This window comes from Diadema antillarum, unplaced genomic scaffold (assembly GCF_040938485.1).
Source record: "Diadema antillarum isolate AM-2024a unplaced genomic scaffold, OU_Dant_1.0 seq00000043_RagTag, whole genome shotgun sequence".
NCBI lineage: Eukaryota > Metazoa > Echinodermata > Echinoidea > Diadematoida > Diadematidae > Diadema > Diadema antillarum.
Window position 1 is genome coordinate 385567 of NW_027271155.1, and position 19116 is coordinate 404682.

Here is a 19116-nt window from a genome sequence, read left to right on the forward strand (position 1 = left end):
GGAGATAAAACCATCAGTCAGTTGTGTAATTCGTATAGTGTCAGGCTTTCAATTCTTCCAGAGAATTAATGTTAAAAATAACCTTTTAAGTACGGGTGAAAACATCCTTTGAGGAGCACATTATTGGAATATTTTGGTGTATACATTAATATTGTTGAGGCTTTTTTTTGGGGGGGGGGGCATACCATTTTGGCTGATTTGACAAATTCGCTCCACTTGAGTAGCCCAAATCAAAGCCCTCAAGGATGCAGGAATAGTATCAACCAGATCCGGATTCCCCCTTGGATTCATCCGGAAAATATACGTGAAGACCATCATTTACTGTTAATTTTTCACCATCTATATAAAAGTAAACAGTTACAATGCCATTTTAATTTTTTGGGCCCGCCCATTTTGGCTGTAATCTTGAATATCTCAAAACCCCTAAAGAATGCAAGAGTTGCCCCAACCAGATTCAAATTAAGCGCAATCGAAATAGGGCAAAACCATTAACAACATTATTTGTTTTCAATTTTTCAAGATTTGTAAGGTAATATTCATAAAATAGTATTGCAATTTTAATTTCTAAGGGCCATTTCGGCTACTATCGACATTGCAAAACTTTCTGGAATGCAAGAGTTGCATAATTCAGATTCGGTTTAAACACCCTCATAGGGTAAAAATATTGTTTTCACTTGTCAACCATTTAGAAGGAAGTACATGTGAATTTCCGTTTTTGGCCAAGAGTTGCATCATGCAGATTCGAATTCACCACCCTCGAAATAGGTTAAACCAATGCTTACAATTTCTCCCTTTAGAAGGAAACGAAAGGGAATTTCACTCCGTTTTTTGCCGGACATTTTGGCTGCCATTTTTTTTTTTTTTTTTTTTTTTGGGGGGGGGGTCACCTGACCACAACATATTCTTTTGTATATGTGTATGTGAAGGTCTGATACAGTGTCGTGGAAAGTGAACTTTGCTTGGCATTTCAATCGCTTCCTGAAAAATACATAACTGGTGCATTAAACTCTGTACATTTCACTGCTGAATTCAACTTCCTGTGAAATGGATTGTTATATTTTTGAATGGGTTTGAAAAACATTATTTGAGTTCCACTTCCTTTGTGTAAGCTGAGGAATGTGCATGAAATTTGAAATTGTTTCCATTGATTTTGGAAATATATGGCTGGTATTTCCATGGCTTGTTTATATCAATGGACAAAATTGAATAATGATTTCTCATAAATGATTATATTGTAGCATGACATGTTTTGTCAGTAATGCTTCTTGAGTTTAAGAATGCATACAAACTGACACGTACAAAGGGCCAATAAATCTGTAGACAAAACAATGACACAACAGCTTCAAGGCTGTATGAGACCATAAAAGACTAATAATGCCCTACAGTACAATGTATGTGTCTATTTTATGGATTTGATGCCTACCTTCTTGGGCTTTTTAAGGGCTTTTTACACTTGTGTTTCTTAACCCCGGACTTTCTCTGACCCAGGACTATCGTTAGTCCCGTACCAATTTTTTCAGCTTTTTACACCGGTCCATTAGTCCCGTACTATCTCTTGTCCAGGGCTAAGGAGAAAAATGACCTTTTTACACTCGTATTTCTTAGCCCCGGACTTTCCAAACAACATGAATATTCATGATTACGCTGTGTACTGTACACGTACACGCACGCACCGGCAGCACTTGATTACCTCGTTTCTGATTGGTCAGTGAGGGTCGGACTTCGTCTCCGTCGCTTAGCCCAGGATTATTTTTTCGTTCTGTTTACACTCACTTGCTTGGCACCACAATTGCGGTGCTAACCCTGCTATTTTGCAGGGCCAGATAGTACCGGACTATCGGTGGGGCTAGCCCACTTTGGCAAAAACGAGTGTAAACAGAAAGTGGGCTAAGGATAGTCCCGTACCAACGGTGGGGCTAAGGCCCCCCCTTAGCCACACCGTTGGTACGGGACTAAGCAAAAATTTACAAGTGTAAAAAGCCCTTTAGAGTACCTGGGAGTGTCATGTCCTGATAGATCAGTAATGCCACTATTCCCAAGGACAAAATCTTTCAATAAAAATTGAGTTTAGCACAAACTCCCATTCCACACAAATTGGAACAGAAAATGTTTTCTTATTGAGTATCTGTTTAAGCATTCAAATGCAGCATTGTCAGGGCATAATAAAATACATAAAGAAACAAAGAAGTAAACACATGCAATTTGTTAAGAAACTCAATAGTTGTGCTGTGCTTTTTGTACCAACTCATATACCTCTTTTTATCTGAAATCTTACTGTACTGATTCTACATCAAAGGACAAATATGAATGTATGTGAAATTTTTACCTCATTTTCAATACAAATGCTTTAATGTCCCCCCCCCCCCCCCCCCCCCCCCCGCACATAATACTGCCTTGGAGCTTTATATGCAAATATCAGTCTTGAAATAATAAAAAAAAAAACAGTCCTCTTGCATACAAGATTTGTTATATTCACAGGTAAATTTGCATTGCTGTATTTTTCAACAATGCATATTTTTGATGAATCTGCTGATAAATGTTAAAGTCATTGATAGCTGTTAGCAACATGGACATCCACTGCAATGTCTCCAATGATGACTGTGGTACTGCAGGATAAACATGAACTTATATGTGCTAAGCTGCAAACTTAGAGAATTATGAAAATCTTGGTGAAAACAAAGAAAAAAATAAACAACAGGTGACTTCAACATAGCGTAATACCCTGACTGGTGTAACCATTTATAAGTATGTAGTTTGCTTTGTGTTTTGCAAGCACACACACACACACACAAAGAAAAGCTTTCTATTATGCAAAAGTTGTGGAAAGTGTCAAAGTTATACTGAAACACAGTCAGAAGAAAGTCACCTCTTTTAACAAGATGTTATTCTACTGACTTCCATGTCTTTGGCAAAAATAATATATGAAAAGTTTGGCAAATCTGAAATATTCTCACGCAATATCATATCAAATGATATGGACACTTATAACAAGAGAAATAATATGGCTAAAGACTTGACGGATATTTTTAGTTTGGATTGAAATGAACATTTCATTTTCATTCAATCTTATATCTTTTAGTTTGGGGGACTTAATATATTGGCAAATGAGGTAATTCAGAGTCAAAGATATATGTTTTTGAAATACAATGTGCATGTGTTTTTCTTTTCATGTGAAGCAAAGCGATTAAACTTTTCACACAGGTCCAGATCTCTGGGCCATTCTCTCACCAGAGTAGCTGACACTCTTATGCAGTCCACTGGTCCTAGTCCCAGTTGATAGGGTGGACTCCATGGCCTTGGAAGTGCTGTGGAAGTGTTCCAGGATCTCGCGCACCACGTAGCACTGCGTGCCCTGGACCAGGCGGCAAGCGGCGGAGCTGGAGCCGTAGTTGCGGCGGAACATCTCCTCCAGCCCGCCAAGGATGGTCAGCATGTCCTCCAGATGCTGAAAGTTCTGCTCACCAGACATGCTGAAGTAATGGTGGAAATAGGGGTGTGTAAAATTCAATCATCACCTCATGACACAAAATTGCATACATGGGACCAGGCAGAAAAGTGTCCCTCTGTGGTTTTCAATTATTCATACATATTTTACAATATTCTTCTCATTCTGTATGGGTCATAATTTTCTAGTGAAATCTGATAACAATAATGAGTTTGGATAAACACAAATACATGCAAGTAATTGCTATTTTCTAGTTCATTCAAAAGGGTATAGAGACTTTAATAACTGCACTGTGCTTAAGTTAATGCTGGTTCAGTTAGGTATATGCCAGGATTATTGAAGAAACATGAAATACCACGCCAACTTTTCAACACAACAGGCAAACCTATCCACTTACAAAGTCACAAAACTACAGATACTATGACACCTTTGATTTCCTCCTTTGAATGAAATTCACTGCTCAATCAATTCATATCATTTTCCCACTTCAAGGCATGTAAACTATGTACACTTCAAATACACATATACCAATATACTGAACATAGATATTAGATTTAATTATTGAAGTTGTAGTGGAGGCCAGATATACAATGTTCCCAAATGACCTGATGAGGTCCAGTATTACATAACACAGACCTACCTGAAGACCCTGTTACCAATGCAGGCCAGCAGATGTCTGACATCGTCCAGGAGGACGGTCAGGGATTCAAAGTCCAGCTCCTCCATGGAGGCGGTGCACAACGTTGCCAGTGTGTTGGTGGTGGCTTGCAACAGGCCATTGTTCAGCATGGCAGGTACCAGCTGAGGGCAACCCTCAAACAACTAACCAGAGAGACAAACAAAATTCATCAAAAAAATCACCCCACATTTTTAACCATTACAGCCGCACTAGCCCACTTTATGGGGGCAATACTACAGTTCCATGTGCTGCAGTGTTTAAAAGTTGCCATCACACATGACAGTGATTTTCTGAGAACCAACAAGCGTAACTTAGATTTCCATTACAGCTGAACTGGGGTGTGAGAAAAAAGTCAAGAAGACTTGGAAGCTCTTGTTATACCCTCAGATATTCATAATTACCCAAAGAACAATTTGTTTAAAAACATATTAATTTGTGTTGGAGAAATGTAGAAAATCACATACTATGAAAATACTGATGGAAGTCCTATTTTTTTGTAAGTCTTTGCAAATAATTTCCTCCTACTGTGTCTTGAGGAACAGATAAATAGAGACACTTACGTGAAGTATGACACAAAAGATGTTGTGACATAGCACACTGTCGTGGGTGGAGTTCTCTAGGAGAGAGCAAATGAGTACCACGGAGAGCTGCCTGAACTTGGGCAAGTCTTGAATCAAGGCTAAGTCAAGGCTGAGGAGAAGAATTGACAAGAGTGATGATTAACACCCATAATCATTGTCATTGGATCAAAGAATAACTTACTATTATCCCCATAATAATCATTTTTGATGTGCTTTCAAGAATCTTCTGGAAAGATCTTGGAACAAACAGGATAAAAACAGCAATTAACTTGAGAATTAGAAGACATTTAAGAGTTTCATGTTGTATGTTTGGTTATGTGTTCCATACATAAATAAGAACACTGATGAAAGCACAATGCTGCAGAATGTTCAGTGACCACAAATACACACAAAATATTTATTTACAATACTGCTACAGTGTATATCTAGTGCTTGCTAATCTCTTCAAACATTCAGTGAACAGTGTATAACCTCTTTTAAAGTATTGCAATCTGAGAACATATCCAATTATGGCTGCTATTTAATGCTTTAGAATCAATTACAAATTAATCTTCTGCGAGAGAGCGAATTGCACGTAACTTGTTTGGAAATACTGCTGTTAGGGCATGATCGATCATGCGCTTCGGAATAAAAGTCTGGTACTCCGGTCTACAAAAAATTATTTCACATCTTTGACCTCAAAATACAAATCGCGTCAGCCAAACAAGTTTCTTGGTAAACTTTCTGGATGTACTGCAAACAAATTCCGAATGGTGGAAGATGAATTTTGAGCCTTACGAGAACTATGTTTTACATTTCTAACACTTGCGTATCTAGTACGAGGATTTATTAACATGATTCTCACTCTTCAGTAAGGCTGACTGGCTTGCCAAAGGTGATGGTGAGGCAGGCCTCAGCTAGCCCAGCGCTGGCTGGGTACTGGTGGAGCTGATTGGCCAGCTGGTGGAAACCCTGCATGCGCAGGAAATTAGCCAGCTGAGTCTCGCTGGCGCGGTGGAAGTACACATCCAAGAGCTAAGGGGAATATAAGTTTGGTATGTGTCACCCTTATGACTGACACAATGACATGAATTATACAGCATAGTTCAGATATCTACCCAATTTAACTTGAATGGTAGAAAATATACTAGTGATTCTAAGTAACAACATCATGACAGATTTGTAAAATCAGAGTGTCTTCACTTTATAGTAACACTGAAGATTAGTTGAATGATACTGCAAATTAGCAAACATTTTCTTGTTTTCACACACAACCATTTTTAAAAGACAGGATTAATTTCTATAATAAGAAGACAAGATTGCAGAATTGCAAGGTGGTGTCTCAGCATAACTATTCTACAACTCATTATTGCCAGCAAAGGCAGCAGGTAAGGTTAATATCCCATCTAAAGTTGATTGACAACATCAATATGAATTCTTGGAATCTACACATCTTGAGATAGCAACATGTAAATTAATATAGAGACAGGTGTCTGGATGGATTACTCAGAGATAGAGCTAGGGTGACAGAGCGGGAAAAGGAAAGTGAGTGGATTCACCTTGACCACACTGGTGCGAATCTCTTCCGAGTGATGGTGCGCCATGACGATCAACGTCTCTGGTTTGAGAACGATGCCCAGGACCTTGTCCAGGCGGGATTCCGGGATGAATATGACACAGTCAGCGAGAAGGTCCAGGAGTCCCGAGCAGAGTTTGTTGAGAGAGATGTCCCTGCGGCTGGCATCCAAGCTGTCGTAGCTGGACACCACCAAACTACCCCCATCCTCCACCACCGGGCTCTTCTCATCCCCTCCATCCTGTGCAGGTTTCTCAGGCAGATCGGCCGACAGCTCCTCAAAGGGGGAAACCGGATTCTCCTCGCCATCCTTGGCAGCGGGCGAGATATCCACCGATTCATGTTCCGGAATCCTGGCCAACATTGAGGAAGCCCTTTTAGTCCTTCTGCCATGAAAATCTCCACCTTTTCCGGGCGTGGTTGGTGAATTGGCATCTTCCACATTCTCCCCATCATCAAGTTTTGTTTCCTTGCCAACATTTTCATCATCATTGTCAATTTCAAATCTGCTAATTACCTCCATGCCTTCTCCCTTCCCCTCCTCTCCACTTGAGATACTCCTACTGTCATCAGACCTCATGGTGGATGATAGTGATGACGACACTTCATCGCTGGTGTCAGTGTCTCCATCGATCATACCTCCTCCATCGACCTCATCTCCTCCATCAACCTTATCTCCTCCTCCACCGTCCCGCTGCAATCTACCACCGATATGTCTGTCAACCGCATCAACCTCATCCTTGCCATTTTCCTCTGCCAGTGGACTTGTGGAGTCAGAATTCCTGTCGGTCCTCGGAATGAAGCCACTCTCCTTGGGAAGAATCTCTCTGGGGGAGGCTGCAGCATTGGTATCTCCTTTGCCCTGGTCTGAATTATCAAGCGGTGATAGAGCAATGTCCTTGCTACCTGCAATCCAATGACAAAAAGGAAAATTCCATCAATGTCATTACTTCCGTATCATATAAAAAAAAAAAAAAACTGCTTTCGTTTCCAAAATTTAAAGTTGATTTGTTCTCTTTAATCGACTATAATTTTTATCTATGTGTCTACCTCTTCATCCCCTTCATCATTCACTATTAATTACTCAAAGATCATAATCATCTACGAGTCATTGCAGGACTCATGAGGAGACGAATGTACATTATATAACATGCTTCTGTCTCGGCTCATTATAATAGCCATTATTTGAATTGAGGTGAGGCAATCATGATCACTTTTAAATCACAAGAGTCCAATTTGTCAATGATACATAAATATCAGTATGAGTGAGATAAATGTCATCTCAAAGATGAAATTCTGTTAATACTTCAAACAAGAGTAATCAGATCTCAAGGTTTCTTAAAGCTAACAAGAAAATTTGGTCTGCATAAATCCAGTTTATGGAGCAACAAATATATTTCCTACACAGTGTAGTAATGCTCACAAATAAAATCCAATGTGATGTATGAGACGTATATCTTTTTGAGTTTTGGTACCTCTGTGTTTCATCTCTGCTCTGGAGGCGGGGGGCTTGCCCAGCTTGAAGCCTAACTGGGATGCCCCATCCAGGTCAGTCATGCTGATCTCTGATGGTGTGCTGGACCGGGACTTGTACCATTTCCCTGCAGAACAGAGCACATGATAAACTGATTTGAACCAATCACCAGTTCAGCGGCACCAGGACATTAATCGGATAGACTCTGCACATTCTTAGCATTCCTTTGCTTTCAAATTGATGAGAATCAAATCTGAGTCACATCATTTAGACCCAAATATACTGAAACCTAGCACTTTTTTCCCCATTCATGTATCAAACAATGTTCTGCATTAGTTTGTGTTTAAAAGACAAGGTACTGTCCTATATGTTTCAAGATGAAATTTCTACTACCATGTATGTTCAAATTGTATGTTTTCCTGAAAATATTAATAAGTGAACACATCCACCACTGCCAATGTTGCTGCAACTACACCTGCTTTGACTATTGAGGTGAGAAGTATTAAAAATCTACTGCAGAAAAATTTGCTCTTTACAAGACAATGAATTTCCTCCTCAAAACAAATATCTCATGCTGTGAAGAGTATGTGATAGTTTTGATCAACTCATCTTAAAGGCATAATTTATCATTTGCAGATGAAACAAAAACCCAGCATTAATGCTTCAAAATAATTCTTAAGTGTGACATAGGGATAGAAACAACTAATGTAAAAATTTGCAATAGTATAATCGATGTTAAGTATTGTTAAATATACAAAATGTGAACAATAGTTATAATAAAATTGTTTCCAGACTAAACCGTCTACAGCTATGGTTTGATGAGAAAAATAGTGATATTTCCTTATATTCTAGGTTTTATCGCAAAAATTTTATATGGTAGGATGTTTTGTGATACAACTGACCTACAACACACATATGCATCAAATGTAATATATTGAACATTCTTTTAAATCACTGCTCCCAAAGATAAACAGGACCTTTAAAGATCTGAATACTTGTTATTTCTTGAGGTTACTGCACCTTTGTGTAGGATGAAGTAGAAGCTGGAGAGGGCGTGGCAGACGAACGTGTTGACAGCTGGGTGTGTGGCCAGCAAGAAGTCATCAATCTCAGCCATGAGGTGTGGGTCTGGGGGATTCCCTACCATCGTCTGGATGATCTCTATCAGGGCGGGGTAGGAGTCTGCAGGCAGAGTGGGCAGGTCCTCACTGTGCCTCTCCTGTGGGGGAGGGGGAGGGTGGTAGGGGGAGAGAAAGCCAACATTCAACTCCAAGCTCCTTGCACCAGGTGCAAATTACTACAGTAGTTGCTGTCTACGATTCTCTTTAATAGTACTCTGGTAACACATGTTTCTCTATCGAACTTGGAGCATTTCATGACTAAGTCTAAGCAGAGGGAAACAATGTATATTGGCACCTATGAAGACAAAGCTGGTACTTTATCTTTCTTCATAGCCTAACAATCTGTGAAATCCAAAATGAGACTTTGGGAAACATACACTTGTACATTGAAGGGGTGTAATTATGGATACGATTAATCAGGGCTGAGTGAAAAAAAAAAGTGGTCTTAACAAAATCTGACTGATCTATCTATCCATAGAGACTTACTAAAACATGATGAAGATGATGATGATGATGATGATGACGATGATGATGATGCTGGTGGTGATGCTGGTGGTGATGGTGGTGATGATGATGGTGATGATGATGATGATGATAATGATGATGATAATAGGTGGAGGTAATGACTATGCAACAATGGTGATGATAATTACAATAATAATGCTGAACCACTACATTGATGACGACTAAAGATCTTTCCCATTACTTGAAGCAAGACCCCTACACACTCACCCTGCAGATGGTAAGCAGTGTTTGGACCAGCCCTACCCTGTACATCTGGTTGGTGTTGAAGGCACAGAAGGGGTGGTCAGGTCGGATGAGGGATAGAATCGCCTCCAGAAGAATCTTCCAGACTCCCCGCTGGGCCCGCTCCCACACCCTCCAGTTCAGGAGGAGCCGGTTGAAGAACTCAGTGTCCTGGAGAATGGCCGTCGACTCCTGGTTGACCTTGTAGTGATGAACCAGGGTGCACTGGAACACTACAGGTTCACTACAGCATGCATCAAATAAGACCTGCGGAGAAATATGTGTACAGAGATTTAATTCTAAGTTACCAAAATAGCTCAGTTGGGAAAACGTTTGACAACTAATATCCCATGTCTTATCAAAAACAAATCAGTGAATAAGAGGTATGACATATCATTAAAGTTATGACTTTACTGACAAAGTAAGTGGACAATTTCTGTAAACTCATAGAGTATCACACTTGGTATATCACAAGCATATAAAGCTGAAAAGTAATAATGGGATTTTGACTAATTCTGCATCCCAGACTTAGAACTGTTTCAAACCAGTGTCAATTTCAACTCTGAGGTAACATAGCAGCAAATGCTGTTTGAAGTGTGCAGTGTGTGCTTTTCCCAAAAAAAGTAAAATATTACATTTCATTTTCATCCAAAAGAGACTTATTCAACCATAAGGTTATTGCCATACTTGCTAAGACCAATCCATTAAGGGTATGTGACCTGCACCAATGTCTGAGTATGGTCAGTCATCTACCTACAAATTAATGGAGCTCCATCTTCTTCATATCCCACGGTTGGTAGGAAAAACCTGTAAGGAACACATGTGATGTTCATCAATGCCTAGGGTCACATCTTTAACCCCTTGAGTCAAACTCTGTCCCTCCTGTAATACATTTAGACTCGGTAGGCCCAACTCACCTTCAGCATGTGTGGGCCCACCAGACACCTGTCCGTGGTGAGGACGTTGGCCACCATGAGAGGCCCGGACATGGCCCGGAACTCCTGGGCGGTCTCGTAGCTGGAGTATTGGAGTGTGAGGAGGAGCTGAAGAGCCAGGGCTTGGAGCTGTTCATCAATGCTCACCTCCACCACCTACATCAAGGGATACATCAATCCATTTAAAATTTTTGTTCAATTTCCATTTTTGCCTAGTTACCCCAAAGCAAGGTGGTGTCTGAAGGCTATTTGTGCAAGTTTACATTCCATACCTTTTATTCTAAGTCCATGCAACAAATTTAAAACATGATGACATTCTAGTCATCGGTAACAGGGAGAGATTCTACACTTGCAAACAGTAATTGACTCTTGTTGAACATTGATGAACTGTGTACATTTTGCCATGAAGGCTCCTTGATGTATTGCAACAAATTATGCATAGTCATACAGACACTTCTTCATTAAAAAACTACCTGTTCTTACCTCAGAATGACTGACATACCCTTATAAGCTTTGGAATACCAGAAACAGATACTTGTGTAGTATTTTAATGCAAAGCAAGTAGAGCTTTGAGTGATGAATCTGACTTAAGCTAATTTGGTGTCAGGCATCATCTGTTGCTAATGAGAGAGAGACATATATTCACAAGACATTATATTTGGATATTGAGAAGGAATACCCTAGGAAACACAGCAACAAAGACATTTGTGACCCGCTGCAACAAAAGGATCCGAAAGTCGGGGGGAGGACAATTTTCTGAAAATGGCATGACATTATTTCCTTACTCTTCTCCTTTAATTTCATATATAACACAACTCATAAAAGTACTCGGTTGCGGAGATATCGATGATTTATTAGCGCATGTCAAGTGGTTGAGGAAATCAGCGTTTCGAGAAAAACGCCTTCAAAGTTGTCCTTCCGACTCTATCATGATAAAGGGGAGGCGAGACAGTTTTCACTGCTCGACAATAGAAGGTATGCTCCTAGCGACCACCGCGATGTTCATTCAAGCTTAGCGCCAGCAGTCTACGCACAATGAATCAGTAATCAGGATGCCACGCACTGACCAATGAGATAACTTCCTCATTGCTAGGGGCGGAGTCTAGCTGCGGCGCTAAATACAAATCTTCAGACACGTTTCTGTTACACTGAAAGTCGGAAAATCATGTCCCAGAAAAACTCCAATTTCTTGCCTTTCCTTTGATCATTTGGCTTTGAAATTTCAGGAGATGATAGACAAAACATTAGATTACAGAATTATGCCAGAAACAGAAATCTGATTGTTTTGACCAGTTTTGATGATGTGACTTCAAACTCGATTTTCTCGGCTCAGCCGTCATCGACTTTAGGATCCTTTTGTTGTAGCGGGTCACATTTAATTGCAAGATATCAAATCTGTTAATTCAGGACTACCCTAACAATGGCGAATAGGGGGTAGCAATGACAAAATTTTAAGTCTCCTCCAATTGTGAATCTAAATCATAATGAAAGTTATGATCAATCTAACTGATTTTTATTAAAAATTTGCAAATTTGTATGGCCCTTATCAGTATGATACCACACTGGGGCTTCACTGTAACGAGATTGAAAACTTTTTGAAATGACACTGAATTTGACAACTAACAAGAAATGAAGAAAAAATGTCACAAGATATCAAGATTCATAGATTGAGGAAGAATTCTGTATGAAACAGAGAGGGGCGAAACATCACAAGAAATCACACGGTACTTGTGTGTCCCGAAGGAAATACCTTGGCAAACAGATAGAGGAAGACGCCGATGCCCCCTATTTCATAGACAGCCTTGTGCAGTCCCATGTTTTGTGTAACTGTGGGGATGGCTTGGTGAATGACTGCCACGGGTGTAGGGGAGTGGATCAGAGCAGGGGGGACCATCTTGCCCGGGAGGACCTTGCTAAGGGTGCCAGAGGGCGTGGCCTGGTAGAGGCTGAAGGAGGCTTGGGAGAGGGCGGAGTACGTCGCCACAAGACTCTCCTGGTAGGGTGAGGATGTCGGGGAAGGAGTCAAAGTGGTCAGTTAAAGATGGTGATGCTTTATACCATAGTCATGGCAGGTGATGTGACTATTTACCTCAAACATACCAGAGTACCTGGTATTTCTTCTTCAATCAAGCATTTATCATTTTTGACTTGTTTATCTATGTAGATTACTTCTGAACAATCAGTGATTTGTTATCATGTCACAAGGCAAATGATCTGCAGTCACTTATTCATTTTGCATTAGTATTAGTAGTCTATTTCTCAGTATGACTGTCACACTTTTTGCATCTTATACAAGGTTATAAGTTTGCTGCATTTTTTTCCTTATTTTTATTGATAACAAAAAAAGAAATCTTAACACATTTTGGCGATAACTTTGACACGTATAAGCAACATCTTAAATTTCGTTCTTTTCTTGGCAGCTCCTTGGTGTACAGACACAAGGAGTGTGACCTTCAAAGCTTAAAATCCCCAACACAATCTGGTGTTTAGTCATACAATCATTAATATTCATTCTCTTTTTGAGCTTCTCACCCGCAATAGTTTCTCGTCAACCTCCCCATCCCCAAGGAGGATGTCTTGTTTGACGCAGGCGATGAGCGTATCCTTGGTGATGTGCCTGCTGTAAAGAGGGGCGTTCCTGCTGTTCTCACACTGGCTGAGGGAGTAGAGATTAGGCCCCATGGAGAAGAGGTGGAAGATACTCTCCCTCTGTAGAGCACTGGCGTCTAGGAGCAGGCAGGTATCATTTGGTGACAAAGATTATTTCATGGGACTCGTCAGCTTTGGGGTCTAATGACCCACAATGCATTGCTTTTTATGATATTACAGCCCATTATACATTGAGTTGAACATGCATTGCGTTTGCAACTGATTGACAAATTGCCCTACATCGACGTTTGTTTTGATATTGTATTTTACACATGATACAAATGATGTTTGATCATTCATGTAACATGGCCTCTTCAGTGTAAAATCTGTTCTCTCAAAAGATTATTATCAACTAAGCAGATTCTCCTCATTGTAGGTAAAATTCTTCCGGAGGACCTTGCCATGACTGTAGTAGCTCCAGCCAGAGCTCATTCATACACCTTGGCCTAAGGAGATGAATAAGTTACACATCTTTAGTATGTTGTACATGCCTGCTCGGGTTCAAGTCTAGACCATTTATCAACTTTACCTCAGCAATTTCATTATGATCATCACATTTGATTACTACTGTATTGATTTATTGTACTCTCAAACTGTAACTGCCTTTGGATCGAATCACCAACAAAACCACTATTCCATACTATATTATTACTACTTCTGAGATTATCCCATACAAAACCTCACAAACTCTCACTTCAACAATACATTCTGACCATATGTCCAACTTTAACACATGTTAAAAGTGCTGCTGTAATTTCAGCAAAAAATTTGTCCTTAAAGTATCTTAAAGCCTGCATTCCATACCTTAACCTTATCTGCAATATTCTCTGATGATGGAAACAATCTTGCTAAATATTAACATACCAGGTAAATAGCTTAGAACACAAATGAGCATGTGGAAAAGGAGTTGTGCTGACTAACCATTAAACAAGTGTAGGTGTCCCAGCCTCCAGGATCCAAGGGGCTTGGTGTCTGCCCCCTGGGTGTGTCCACTAGGGAGCTGGTGTCCAACCAGGCAGTGCATTGGGTGGTTCACGGGCCGTGATGATGTTGGAGAGTGAGTGTAGTCAACAACAAGGTCTTTGCGCCGGTGGCCATTCACAGTCACTGAAATCTATGAAGAATTTACATAAAATAACAAACTTATAGATATCGTTGGTAGATGAACATGATGTAGACAAGTCATCTTTCTCCTACCAGCCAAAGAAGATAATGGGTGTTTTCTTTGTTGCCCTTCCCCAGTCAACCATTCATCCATATATTATATAAAATGTCTAATTTACAAGTATTCTGGTATCAGGTATTGTGCATATCACAAGGTTGGGTGGCATATTGCATCAATCAATCATAACTCTGTGACTCACAACTAAAAGAACCCTAGGGCAAATTTTCAGAGTATTTTGTCTATGTTAGTCCTTGGTAAGAAGTTTGCATTTATAACTGTAAGGAGGGAGCAAGAAGAATTATCACTGCCTACCAATTTTTACGGTCAAAATAGTAGGATACCATTCTTGTGGAATACCCAAGTCATTTTCAAATCAAACTGAAAACAGTTCCCATGAATATTAACCAATCTTTGCAAGATCAGACACAAACACACACAGCTGCACCAACTAACACAGAAGTATGCATGCACCTATTCACACCTTAAGAACATCTTGACATATTGTTCACATATGATTATCCTGCATGCACTTTAGGTCAACAGTCAAGTTAACATCCTCACCAATGTACATAAACAACCACTCTGATTTTCAATAGCTCTGTATTACTTGGACTTGGTTTATTTTTTCCTACTTACTATTCCAAGTACTTGTGAGTCATCCTTCTTCTCCTGGTAAGTGATGGCGAGGTGTTCCCACTGCCCACACGTCAGCATGCCAGCACACACCGTCTCTGAGAGTACCACATGCTTAATCTGGTCAGCACTGTGGCCTATCCTGTAGTGTGAACACAACCCCATTTCACAATTCACTATTAGGTAGATACAAGTATAGGTGTTTCCACTGCCCATACGTCAGCCTACCAGCCTATCTATGCTGTCTCTTTTAAGCAGCACATGCTTTTATCTGGTTTACAGTGTTGGCTACTATCCAGTGTGAACATGACCATACTAAACTTTCAGTGACAGGAAGGGACACTTGTTTTCTATAAGACACATAGTCCCATAATATCAAATTTAGTAAAACAAAAATCACATTTTGGTGCCCACTAGCAACGTAATATGAAAATTAGCAAACACAAATCACATTCTGGTGCCCAATCATAATCCACATCTGATAAATTTTGGTTCGGTTTTCTGTTTCAAATGTCTAAGCTACAGAGCTCTGGCATCTCACAACTTAGTAACTTTACATAGAACCATACCATAAGTCATTTCACTCAAATATTAGCTTTTGGTATCTAAGTTACATAATATACTGCATTCAAGTCAAGTTTAGGAAAGTAATTTCTATCTTCTTTTTTTTCTTAAATTGCAATATGTATTTAGAAGTTCTCCATTAACATAATGTCATTTTATTTCTTCCACATTTCATTAGCATGTTTAAGGCAACATGCAGCCTTTTTGTTTATGTGATAGGCCTGATGGTTAGACAGTCTGTCTGGCTCACTGTACCTGAACACCAGCCTGGCATTCTTGGATTCCAGCCAAACTTCAAAGGTCGTGTCACGTGCAGCTAAAGTCACCATATGGAGATCAGGCTGTCGACCTTTTACTGCCTTGGTGGGTGACGACGACGCAGAATGATTTCTGGGTAAGTTGACTGTAATTTCAGAGAAATACGACAAACAAAACATGAAATCTGCATGCAGACAGGTTCAGTGAAAATCTTTGGTTTATCTCACTTCCTTGGACAAAAGATTCTGTTTTCTAATGACTCAGACTGACTTCTGAATTTGTAATCTTTCAGGGTCCCCCCCCCCCCCCAGCATACGGATCCATCTTAATAAAGGTTAACAATCCACTTGGATCATCACATGCAAGGTGCATTGGAGTATCTCAGAAGATTTTCACATATAACCAGAAAAAAACAGCAATTAAATAAACAAACACAAACAAACAAACAAGAAACAATGTTGAGATTCCTCCCTGTTTACACAAATATCTTTTTATGGCATGAAACTATACCTTTCAAATCATATATCAAAGCAAGAACACAAAGTATACATCTTTGAAGTATATTAAAAAAAAATGTATGTTTCTGAAGTCTTGCATACTCAGTGTCTGTATGGTAATATGGTATCAATGGGTACAACTCACAAGATTTCGTGTGAGTAGGTTCAATAAAAAGGGAGCACTGCATCTTATGGAAATGGTGAAAGTTTAGATGATACCTGTAGGTGTAGTGACCGTAACTCATCATTCATCTGTCTACAAAATTGACAAGTGTTTGACAGACGAGGGATATTTGATATATTACTCACAGCTTGAGATGGAAGAAGTGCTGGAGGAGTGTGGTAGGTATCTTGTCCTGTTCTTGCTCTTCTTCACCTTCTCCCCTGACATCTCCCCTCTCCTCCTATCATCAGTCCTCACCCACATTGCCATGCCAAACCCCTTGCTGAGTGGAACAGGCCATGACAGGCTACCCTTTAGGGGGAGGTGCACAGCCGATGCAGCCCACGGATTGGTGTCCATCCCACCGGTCTGTTCCATTTTGACGGGCAGAGGGGTGGGCTGAGTGGCGGTGGCAGGAAAACTGATGTAGCTGGCTGGTTGATTGGTAGTCTTGGTGACAATGTTCAGCAGAGTGGTCAGAAGGCCGTTCTACATCAAAAGGGAGATGCCAAACATATTAGTTGATGGATGAAACCATAAATTCCTAATAGTATGTCACAGAGAAACATCCATGTCTGTAATAACAAGATTTATTTGGAATTCCCATAAAAGGGTCATAATATTTACCTCACATCATATCATTTCATATCCTGAAACGCCAACAAAGTGAAGACATAAACCTAAAAATTAACCATATGTAATAAGATAATTCTGTTTTCTCACAGAGTGTTGGTGAGAAACACTTACAGTACTGACAGCGAATTATTTTCCACATATTCGCGAATGTTTGTGCATTTTTGCGCATTGCACGCATATGCGCATCGTAAATTCACAAATTTTTGCGCGTTTGCAATGTGCTATGTACTATGTATATACTATATTTCACTTCGGATATCAAGCTCTAATTATTCCAGAATATTCCAGAATATTCGCCAATGTGCAATTCGCAAATATTCAGAATTATTCCCGAATGTTCGCGTGGAAAATAATTCGCTGTCGGTACTGTATTTGTGTTGACAGGCGGATACAAATATAAGATACTTTCACATCAAGTTATGGAAATTATCTTCATTTTCTTCAAACAATACATTATGATTTGAATTTCAATAGAAAACAAGTCAAATACTGGCAGTCACATCATGCTACAAAATGAAAGGTGGAGTACACAACTTTTTTGTTATATACCTTGTCTTTCAGGAGCTATAACCTCCATGGTAGGCAAACAAAGCAACCCTATGATCAAGTCATACATATCATGCTTGAGCTGTCTTATCGGAGTTCATTATTTTGGCATACAACATTGACACGTCCTACAGAGTATATACTGAGCACATGACTCTATATCCCCCTGACAAAGACTATTAAAAAATGCATCCTGGCTCTTAAACATTTCAAATTGTCTGTCATTAAAGGGGTGGTACAGTATTGGTGGAGACGAGAGTTCGACTTTTAAGTTTTTGCGAGATACCAAGAAAACACTTATAAAATATTACAGAGCATACTATTTTAAGAGGAATTCAAAGTTTAGTTGATGGAAATCGGGTTTGGAACTACAGAAACATCCAAAAACAAAGTAAAACAAAGCGATCGTTACAAAATGTGGGTCCCACACTTTATTAGAATCGCTCTGTTTTGGATATCTCAGCCATTTGAAAACCGATTTTTATCAAATAAAAGTTGAGTTCCTCATGGAATTACATGGTCTTTCATATTTCACAAGAGATTTCTCATTATCTCACCAAAAAATGTTAGAAACCAGAAACAAGGTCTCAACCAAAACTATACGATCCCTTTAAGATATCTTTATGACTGATATCAACATTTTATAGTTCTGCACAAGGTCAAAGTCCATAAATCAATATGGTGATATTGAAATGTAATATGTGCGTACAACGAAACCCTGGACCTAGAAGTTTGCAGCACCATGCATTATTTCAACAGGACATACTGTGTTTATATCAACGGAATATCCTGCGTGTATTGACCGATTCGGGTTCGTTGAGGGCAGCAGACAATTTGTGGCACTGGGTGCAGCCAATCAGGTGTCTTAGCCGACCCCCCCTCCTCTCCCCCACCCCCTGGGCAACATGTTTATCGTGCACTTGTAACAAAGGTTCGCGCACTAAGCAAGCATTCGCGCACTCAGTACGACATGCCCATTGGCTGAAACAACCATGCATCAGTTTTTCATTCCGTGCGCGGAAGGGGGTGGGGGAGAGGAGAGGGGGGGTCGGCTAAGACACCGCGCAATGGTGCTGCCCATGCCAAAAATACACATAGCGCGTCACAGAATCGGTCAATATTAACCAGTTGAGTACTAATCCCGAGTATAAACAGGCAGGTGTGTATAGGGAAATGCATAGTTTAGCAAAATCAGCTTGTCCTCAATGGGTTAAGGCACGCAGAGTATAACAACCGGTGCACTTTGTTCCTCTCCTCGAACAGTAGGCACAAGATTTCTCTTGAATGTAACTTCTAAAAGAACACTATTCCCAGTCTTAACATGCTGCCTACCAGAACCTGACTTACCATGCATTAATCCTCCAAGCAATTACAATATCTTGTAACCAAAGGGTTAAAAGTAAAATCTTTCCTGAAAACCTCATGCAGTACTCTCTCTACACATACTAGTTTGATGCCATGCCTCAGA

At 40.0% G+C, this 19116-nt stretch overlaps 1 protein-coding gene across 1 annotated transcript in view; it reads right to left on the minus strand.

Moving 5' to 3' along the window:
- Window positions 1-3193: 3193 nt before the first annotated feature.
- Window positions 3194-19116, minus strand: part of LOC139725470 (lysosomal-trafficking regulator-like) — an 85348-nt gene continuing 69425 nt past the window's right edge. Inside the window, exons 13-27 of the mRNA XM_071636547.1 lie at window positions 16609-16955; window positions 15804-15938; window positions 14988-15126; window positions 14108-14300; window positions 13070-13263; window positions 12288-12530; window positions 10520-10693; window positions 9588-9869; window positions 8755-8953; window positions 7736-7861; window positions 6244-7166; window positions 5550-5719; window positions 4685-4814; window positions 4086-4267; window positions 3194-3470 (exon numbers count right to left, since the gene is read on the minus strand). Coding sequence (XP_071492648.1) covers window positions 3194-3470; window positions 4086-4267; window positions 4685-4814; window positions 5550-5719; window positions 6244-7166; window positions 7736-7861; window positions 8755-8953; window positions 9588-9869; window positions 10520-10693; window positions 12288-12530; window positions 13070-13263; window positions 14108-14300; window positions 14988-15126; window positions 15804-15938; window positions 16609-16955 — 3714 coding nt within the window. The remainder of the gene's footprint in view (window positions 3471-4085; window positions 4268-4684; window positions 4815-5549; window positions 5720-6243; window positions 7167-7735; window positions 7862-8754; window positions 8954-9587; window positions 9870-10519; window positions 10694-12287; window positions 12531-13069; window positions 13264-14107; window positions 14301-14987; window positions 15127-15803; window positions 15939-16608; window positions 16956-19116) is intronic.